Here is a 10,082-nt window from a genome sequence, read left to right as displayed (position 1 = left end):
CTTGCATCGGGTTGCTATTATTATTATTATTATTATTATTATTATTTATTTATTTATTTATTTAAGTAGGGTTGATTTTAAATTGATCGTGTTTATTGAACGGGATAAAAAATTATTTTTATTTAATTTAATTTTCTTTTTTTGAAAGAAAGGGTAGGCTAAGACTCGGATAAATACAAATTGGATTACAAAGTGTCTACAAGCCAAGACGGGGCAACATCGACCCACAACTCATTACAACAATTGGAAACCGTCCAATTTTCAGCTTTAAAAATATCTAAGTATAAAAAATTAGAAAATTTTACATTCCTATTTGTTGTAGGTTCAAATTTTTAGATGGTGAAGATAATATTTTATTAAATAATAAAGCTAATAAAAAAAATAGAAATCATAATCAATTTAAAATTACATAAAACAAAGTTAGTGTGAAAAATTACATAAATATATGGAGACCATAAATATTTAAAAAATGTTAAAATTAAGTTAGTGTGAAAAATGTGAAAACTATTAATTAATTACATAAATAGTTAAGTAAATAAATAGTTAAGTAATCTGGTCAAGGGCTATGGTCTAGGCCTGACGAAAGCTGACCCAACCTGCTAATCTGACCTAAATATAACCCAAAATAAGTGTGTTTGGATTGAGATTTTTGACCCATTTAATTATATGGGTCAACCCGACTTGATCTGTTTATTAAATGTGTTAGGTTCATGTTTAAATTTTAAACCTGAAACAAACCTGTATAACCCATTTAACTAAACGAGTTATTCCAAGTTAAATCAATAAGTATAACCTAAACTTAATTCATTTAATATTTTCTTATTTTTCATATTAAATACAAAATAAGAAACTTATAAACGAAAATTTTAAATAATAGCATAAACAATTGATTATATAAAATTTATACAAAACTTGGGGTTTGTTGGTTGAAATAAAGTCGACCTGGGGTTTTTTAACCTATTTATACAAAACTTGAAACTAAAATTGATTCGACTTGATCTGTTTGACATACCTGCTATGATCCTCCCTTTCTTCTGTTTGATCGTATTAACATGCTTAGAACTTCTTTTATGGGTTTTCAATGTAATCTCATTAGTAGGAAATGTAACACTTCTGCTCATCTTGGGTAAGAAGAATCTACGAGAACATAATTTGAATTCTAAAATCTTGATTATATAAAATTTATAATCAAGTATGAAGTGATGTTGTTATAAAGTAAATTTAAGTTAAGAAAAAAGAAATAAGGAAATGAACGTTATTCTTGAGCCATGATTCAAAAAAGTAAACAAATGTAGAAAATGATAACAAGATGAAGGATTTTTGCAAAAGACAATAAGAAAAGTCAAAGATTGGTGTCATAAGAGAAATGTAAACTTTATAAATTATGCTATCTAATCTTTTCCAGCAGGACTGAACGTATCAATTCACCTATGAGGGGTAGAATGTGGACAACACCCACATGAAAAGTACTAATTTAAGGCAGTGACATTCTTTATGTCCCCGAGTGAGAGTGTATGTTCTGATCATGAAAACCCTAGTCGACATGCGGATAAGATGAAACTTTCTTGGCATGCTTGCAGATGCTAAACTCTAGGGTTCGATTAAACAGTGTTGAGGGGAATTAATCTATTAATAAGACACTAATCATTTTCTTAGGATTTATAAAACTATGAAATCGAGTGAAGTAAATACTTATATAAATGTAATAACAAAATTAACCTATATAAATGCATACTCAATGTAAGCTGATTATGTAGTTTTGTTCTTTGAATATGTCCTAGAGGGGGTAGATTAGGAGATAAATAAAGTCAACAATAACTGAGAGCACTAAGATCTGAAACCAACAAAATAATATCATTCCGACATATAAAAGAATGTAAGTAAAGTAAATCTTTTATTCACATTAATCTTAGTATTTATTTTGGATTGTTTGGGGAAAGAATCAACTCTGCGAAGTGATTTGATAGTTGAAATGTTCGGCGCTTAAGCTACTTGCTGGCTGATTTGAAATATTTATTTTTAACTTGCAGAGACACAAGGTGACTTTTTAAGTGGATTTAATCGACGATATTATATTTTGAGCTGGAGACAACTTTGCTATGTTTTGAGGTGAGTTGAATTTGAGGTATTGATTAGTTTTACTCGAACACACATAGCCATAGAGTTATGGAGCATTCTCTCAATTAGATACTTTATGCGCACAAAGGTTTTAGGATTTGGTTTTCAAATGATTTTGTATTATTCTCTTATCCTTGTTTGTGAAAGCCTATCTTCACTTATAACTATACATTATTGTTTTACGTGAGGTATATCTACTCAGTCGATTTGCAGGTTTGATATCTTGGAGCTAGAGACATAATAATCTAATATGCATAGTATTTGTTTATGGCATTTCAACAGCTTTAGTTGACTTTTGGAATTTGTAAGTAGTAGAGAAATTGATGGGTCTTTGTTGACAAAGATTAAAGATTTGACATTTGAATTTACTTTTGTTGACAAGAATCAAGAGTATTAAACATACGTAGGGAATAGAACTTGCTTGATAAGTTTATCTCTTGTTCTACAGAGTACGTGTCGGCAAAACTTATCTGCATGGAGCTTTTATATGACGTACTTGTTTTTTTGTTTTATCATAGGTGGTCTATTATTACATATTCGATGTTGTACTGATTTAATTAACTCATCTTGTCAAGAAGATATTAAAAAATTTACCCGCTTATTAAATCCATAAGAAATATAGTTAAGTGGCATACATTAGGACAAGTAAAGAGAAAGTACAAATAATTATGTGAGCATTATGAATTAAACAAGGTATATTGATAGTTAGATATCCCGACCCGTTGGAGTTTAACACATGATTTGTTAAAAAACTTATTATAGATTGACCCGTTATAATACAATTATATTATACAATCACTAGTGGAAAAAGCTTTATATGCTGCGCAACATATGCTGCGGTTTTATAAAAACGCAGCATAAAAGTAGTAGAAAAATTAGGCAAAAAAAAGGGTATATGCTGAACCGCAGCATATACCCTATTTTTTTTATAAAATCCTGCCTTCATTCATATAGCAAATTCAAAACCCACGAAAATATATTATTTGTTTTCAAAACCCACCTTACTTTGACATAATTTGCTCATTTCTCTTCATCTTCTTCAACCTTCTTCAACCCATGAAAATTTGTTGTTCTTCCTCTTTTCTTCTTCAACCTTTAACTTTTTCAAAACCCACGAAAATTGTTGTTGTTGTTGTTGTTCTTCTTCAAAACCCATGCAATTGTTTTAGGACTTCGTTTTTTTAAGGTATAATTTCTTCTTCAAAACTCACAAAAATTGTTGTTCTTCTTCTTCGTTTTTTTTAGTTTTTCAAGCTTCATGGTGTTTTAGGGCTTAGTTTTTGTATGCTAGTTATGTGAATCTCACTTAGGTTTTTTGATGGTAATGATATTTATTGTTGTCTTTGTTTTTTAAGGTACATATTATTGTCTTCGTTTTTTGATGTAAGTTATGTGAATCTCACTTAGGTTTTGACAAATTGGTGTTTGGAGATTGGTATGTGAAGCTATTCTTAGAAGCATACAATATGTGAGCGCTTTTTAAACAATCTAAGGTATAATTTCTTCAACCTTTTAGTTTTTCAAGCTTCACGGTATTTTAGAGTTTATCAAGCTTAAACCTTTGAACATATATCGTGTACGAGTTTGTTTTTGTGTATAAGTATGAATTTTAAAGTATAAGTTTAAATTTGAATGTTGGGTATAACTTGAAATGTTTTATAAAATTTTTTGTGTAATTTAAGTATGAATTTTAGATTGAACATATATATATACGCGTTGTTAGATTGTAAACGTGTATATTTTCGTAATTGTACATGTAATAAATAACAATTGTTGTAAAATATATATTATTATATGTTAATTTTGAGTTGTATATATATATAAATGATGTTTAATTTGGATGATGATTGGTGATGATTGGGAAATATTGAATGATTATTATTGTAATAATTATTATGTGTATAGTTATTTATGTTTAGTGGCGAATTAGTATAAAATGAAAAAAACAAAAAAAAAATATGGACTATATGCTGCGGTTCTAGGAAAACCGCAGCATATAAAATTGTGTCATATGCTGCTATCACAAGTGCTGCAGGTCAAAACTGCAGCATATAACGGAGATAAAACCGCAGCAAATAAGCTTTTTTCCACTAGTGAATGAATGTATGGAACAAGGTATAAATAATGAAAGATGAGAACTTGCTATTAGAGTATAAAAGATATTTAAACATGATAATTTAACAAAGACTTTTTTATAAGTGTACGAACCTAAAATTCACTTAGTAGTAACTAGTAAGTGCAAGGTCATAAGGATCGGAATCTACCTAGGATCATTAAGGGGTAGGATCAAAATCGATATTATCGGATTGTAGAATTGTGTGATTCTACAAATATGCATTAATATTCTTAGATCACCGATTATTAATTATATTTGTTCTCTTTAAATTTTAAGGGGTAAGTAAACACTTATTTGCCTTCATCTATTAAGTTTTGAAAAAAAAAACTTTTAATAGCCATTTTTAAATTGAATCAAGAAAAAATTGAATTTAATAAAGGTATTGATATAATTATTTTAAGGGATATTCTACATGGTAGTAACGAACTTTTGTGAAAAGTCAAAGGTAGCAAATCTTAAAAAAAATTCCACAAAATAGCATTATACTTTTGGTATTTTACACCAATGCATAACAACGTTAAATTTTACATTAAGTTATCAAATTTCATTCTTACCCTTATTTTCTTTCCTTAATCTTTTCCATTTTCATCCATCTTCTTCTTCCATCAATCTTCTTTCAACGATCTTCTTCTTCCCACAAGGGTAAAAATGAACTAAAGATTATTTTGTGTTCAAATCAGCTTCTCAATGTGCCTTTGCTTGGATTGGAACCCCTTAGCCACATCACTTACAGTCGGGCTTTCTGATGGTTCTATCTCTGTTGCGTCTCTTGCAGAATCACAACTCATTGAAGATCAACAATTGAAAGCTCATGACTTTGAGTTATGGGCAACTTCCTTTGACCCCCATCAGCCATCTGTTGTGTATACTGGTTCAGATGATTGTAAATTCATTGGTTAGGATTTGAGAAGTGATACTTCTATACCAGCATTAAAAAATTCAAAGGTCCACAAAATGGGGATTTGTTGCATTGTGAAGAACCCTCATGATCCATATTCTTTACTTACTGGTAGCTATGATGAACATTTAAGGGTCTGGGATGTCAAATCTATCTCAAAGCCAGTCAACAAAACTTCCATCTGTTTAGGGGGTGGACTTTAGAGGATTAAGAATCATCCTTACATTAATGGCCTCATGTTGTCAGCTTGTATGTATAATGGCTTTTCCATCGTTAAAATAATCAATGGAAATCTAGAATTAATTGAGACATATAATAACCTTAACAATAATGCCCAAATAAGATGGATGAAAATGGAGAAAGGTAAGGAAAGAATATACGGGTTCGAAATTTCACAACTAAGGTTTGGATGAGGGAAGTTAATAGATAATCCACACTCGTAACCCCTTCGATAATCCACACTCGTACCCCTTCAAAGAGAGAGGCAGAAGAATGTGGTTAATTTTACCCTAAATGGTAAGAGCCTGCATAGAGAGAAATTTAAGTGACACCGTTACCTTAAGGGTAAAACTACTAGTAAATAATAACATTTGTCAAAACTAGGGTTAAGACAATAGAATATGTAAGTTGAGTAAATAAAGAAAAAAAGAGCGGATAAAAGCAACTAAAGAAAAATATTAATAGTCTAAAATATGAATTTAAGATTCCAACTATTTTTATCACTAATTAGGTCTGAAGAGGTGCAGCTCACTAAAGTCGTTCTTAATTTGCTTATTCCACATTTTCTTAGGTTTTCCTTAAGTTTTCTTATCCTCCACAATGATGGTTTATATCTTTCTCACGTAATAACCCATGATCTATCTTTAATTTTTAAATGCGCAAACCATTTTAACGTATTTTTACGTATCTTAGCCTATGTTACTCGGATCGCAGGACGTCCGGCCGTTTTCCAATCTGGGACGGTCGACCCAAAATGAGGAACGGTAGCGTACTGGGTCGCCATGGATCACGTACCAAATCGTCAAAAGCCTCGACCCAGAAAACGATTGTCTCTCCATGAAGATTTGATATTGAGCCATCAAAGAGGGAAGAAAAAAGAACTTAATGAACTGAAAAATAGTAGAAATAAAGAGAGAAAAAGGTAAGAGAAGCGTCCTGTTGTTCAATATTGGCGATGGCTCATATGCTTTAGGGTTTTCCTTATACTCTCTCTTTATATGAGTAGGTTATAAGTGGGCTTGGCCAATTTCCTATTACTTACCTCTTTTTTGTTTTATCAACTTTATATGCCATCTGTTTCTTAAAAATGAAAGAACGTGGCATTTTATCTTTAAAACTTCCTTTTGTTTTCTACTCATCTATATGTTTTCTTCTTTTTATTTTTATTTTTATTTTTTTTTAAACTTTTCTTAGTTTTTTATTTTCTGTTTTAGTTTTTAAACTATTCCTATATTTAATTATAATTTTCTGTTTCACGTTCGTCCCACGTTCCGAACCGTATTGCGTTCCAGGTAATATAGATCTTAGCAGATAAAGTGGCAACACCTAACTTCTCTTTAAACTTCTGATTTTTGATTCTAACCATCATTGTGTTACCACACATTCAACTCAACATTCATATCTCTACTACTTCCATCTTTTGTTCGTGAATGTTCTTAACAAACCAACACTATGTCCCATACAACAATGTTGGCCTAATGACAACTTGGTAGAATTTACCTTTTAGTCTAATCCGAAGATTTTTATCACATAACATTCTGGTGGCCGCTCGCCACTTAAGTCACCCCGTTGTATATGATATGTAACATCTCCATCAATCAGTCCATTACTCTGGACAACTATTTTGAAAACTGTAAGAAGCTTTTGGAGATCTTTATGATTTCTATACAACTGTGTATAACCCTAACATAAAAAATCTAAGTATGCTAGCGTCTTCGTACATACATTAGGTTTCATCCCATCATAGCTAATATAATTAGTCAAGATGATGATTTATAGGTCCTTCATCTTCATCCTCTTTAAATGTAGAAAAAGATCATTATCACAAACATCATTTTGAAATTGCACCTAACTGTTTTCATATTGGGAGTGTTTGGAAAATTAGCTTATTGAGCAATTTTAGCTTATTTTGATATAAATAGAGGGTTGAGTGGTCAAACCAGCTAATGCTAGTGTTTGGTGAACTAGCTGGTTGAAGCAGTTTATTGATATGAATAAGCTCTTTTTGAACAAGTTGTTTATAGCAGCGGGTTCAAAATCAGCTGGTCAAACCTGTTAATACAATCAGTTGGTCAAATTAGCCACTATAATCAGCTATCAGCCATCAGTCATCAGTCGTTTGCCAAACACCCTTATTACATAATGGTGGAAAGAAAAATCGATAAATTTTTTTCTATTATCGAGAATTTAGAGGATATCCTTTCAATTTCGGCTTCTATGATTGTGTTGTAGTCTGTTCATGTAGATAGGAGAATGCTTAGTGAAAAGAGATATTGTCTTGTTCCACATACTGTACAAATATATGTTTAGAAGAAAGATTGGGTAAGCTAATTTTCAAATAAAGGGCTCAATAATAATGATAATCAAGGCGATGAGAATCCATGGATGATGATGAATACATCTGCATCATCAAGAAGAGAGATAAAAAATATATCAAACCAAGTAGAAGATGACGACAAAGATAAAGAATAAGATTAGACAAATCGAACAAAGACCAAAAATTAAGGTTAAAATATGAGAAGAACTATATGACCTTTGATTCCTTTTGGATATATGGACAGCTTATTATTATTATTTATTCGAGATACTATTTTAAGTCCATTCTCTCTCGCTTTTTAATTAATCATCTTTATTATTACTTTTCATTTAATTATTAACTATATTTATTTTATTATTTTTAGTAAATATCTTAATGACTATTAATATGCAATGAATTTTGAAAATACTCAACGAAGGTATGTTGACATTATTTTTGATATTTTATATGTTTTATTATTTATATTTAAAGAAAAGAAGTTGAATAAATGGTGTGACCCACGAGTTAAACCATCACATAAACCGTGAAGGTACCGTATGCAATCTCCTAATAAAACCGAAACGGAAATCCTACGGTCTAACTTAAATTTCACTTTTTTAAAATCGGAATAAAATGGAACCAAAACTAAAACCGGCTAACAATGGATAAGAGCATTCAATGAAAGTGCAAATAAGCACATAAGAAAATTTATCAATATATGGACAAAGCTACAATGCTTGACACTCATGTAGACTGCATGCGCAACACGTAGCATGAGCCGTGGCAAATCGTAAAATCATCTATTTATATAAAACCTATTTGATCCATCATCAATATCCATAAGTTCATCAACCTGTCTTCAATCAGTTGGTAGTTATAATTCTCGTTTTAAAAGATATACTTGTTTTTCCTGTTTTTATTCAAGGGTGAAAACGAACATAAAAATCTTGAAACAATAGTTGATTTGATTTGAGTAGCAATCCAAGATGCAGTCAGCAAAGCAAAAGGTGAGCGACATGGCCAGCGCAGCTAAAGAAAAGATCCAGATAGCCAAAGCCAAAGTTGAAGAAGAGGTATTAGTCGATCTACTTTTGCTTAACTTTCATAACTTCTATAAAAAATCTTACTGATTACTCCCTTACTTTCTCTTCATATATTTTCTTGTTACCCCCTTAATTAATTATGACCCATAAAACTGATGTGCACGTTTATATAATCGATTTTACTCCATTTTAATATTTTGGGATTTAGATTATGATGTTGTTTTCGTTGTTAATATTTTTCATAAATTTTTTTGGAGTATGTTTGTTTGTAATTTTTGGCTGGTAAAATTGTTTAAATGTGCTTATATATCAACGAATTAGAGATATATAAACTAACATATATGTTTGATCAGCTGTTCTTATTACTTATTGGTTACCGTTACCGAGAGATAGTTTCTCAAATTCAACCCGATAGTGGGCTGACTGAATTAGGACGATAGTGTCCTGACTAAATTAGGGACGGAGACTGTCTCTTACAAGATTTTTTGAGTTTTTTTATAACGGTGATCTCACTAATCTAATACATTTTTGTTTTGGTGAATAATGTGCCAGGCAGCGCAGGCGACAGCGAGGACAAAGGAAGAGAAACAGATAGCAAAGGAGGTGAGGAAAGTGAAGGAAGCAGAAGCCAAGGCGGATTTGCACGCAGACAAAGCAAGACACGCAGCTGAAAAATTGGAATCAAAGCAAGCAGGGCACCACTACCATATTCCTGGCACTGGCATCGTTACTGGCACAGGCCAACATGTATCAACCACTGGCATGGGCACGGGCACGAGTCATCAACATGTTCCAGGAATGGGACATCACCATGTCCCGGGTGCGCCTGGAAGTACAACTACAACAAGTACGACTCGCAATTATGAAACAGGATACCCACCACACTACAATAAGCATCTCTAAGTTTTATGATTGATTATATATATTGATAGTGACTAGCTTTATATATCTGCCTTTACTTGTATCTTGTTTATGAAGGTCGTTTGTGAGATTGTGGATTTGTGATGGACTCTTAGTGTTCAGCTTTGGTCATCAAATAAAAATATGTCCTTTTTTGTATTGGATATAAATTGGATGTTAGTATGTTAATTCAAAATCGAAATAAATTCAATGAAAATATTTTTGTTGGGTTTATAATATTGTATTATTAGTATTATGTCTGGGCCCTTGTATTTAATAAGCCCATACTCTTTAATTAGATGTATATTGGTTTTTATTGCTGCTTCGCTAATTGCGGCGGAACACAAATCTTAATACACAAAGCTTTGCTTCACATTAACATCCTTTTCTCTGTTTTTTGTCTTGTTAAGCTTGGTCGCCGTGATGGCTGGTGGTGATAAATCCGACCAAAACATCGGTGATGGTGAGACCAAACTTGATCCTTCTAATCCT

The 10,082-nt window shown here is 31.5% G+C and overlaps 1 protein-coding gene and 1 pseudogene across 1 annotated transcript; both read left to right on the top strand.

Moving 5' to 3' along the window:
• The first annotated feature begins 4,909 nt into the window (after positions 1 to 4,909).
• Positions 4,910 to 7,823, top strand: LOC130799288 (uncharacterized; annotated as a pseudogene).
• Positions 7,824 to 8,584: 761 nt separating this feature from the next.
• On the top strand, positions 8,585 to 9,719 carry LOC130799884 (late embryogenesis abundant protein 18). Its single transcript, XM_057663160.1, has 2 exons — positions 8,585 to 8,720; positions 9,243 to 9,719. Exons 1-2 carry the CDS (start codon positions 8,634 to 8,636, stop codon positions 9,591 to 9,593), a joined length of 438 nt encoding a protein of 145 aa, XP_057519143.1. The 5' UTR covers positions 8,585 to 8,633; the 3' UTR covers positions 9,594 to 9,719.
• Positions 9,720 to 10,082: the final 363 nt, after the last annotated feature.

This window comes from Amaranthus tricolor, chromosome 14, assembly GCF_026212465.1.
Source record: "Amaranthus tricolor cultivar Red isolate AtriRed21 chromosome 14, ASM2621246v1, whole genome shotgun sequence".
Lineage (NCBI taxonomy): Eukaryota > Viridiplantae > Streptophyta > Magnoliopsida > Caryophyllales > Amaranthaceae > Amaranthus > Amaranthus tricolor.
The sequence above is the reverse complement of the archived record's forward strand: the minus strand, read 5'-3'. Positions and strand labels throughout refer to the sequence as shown.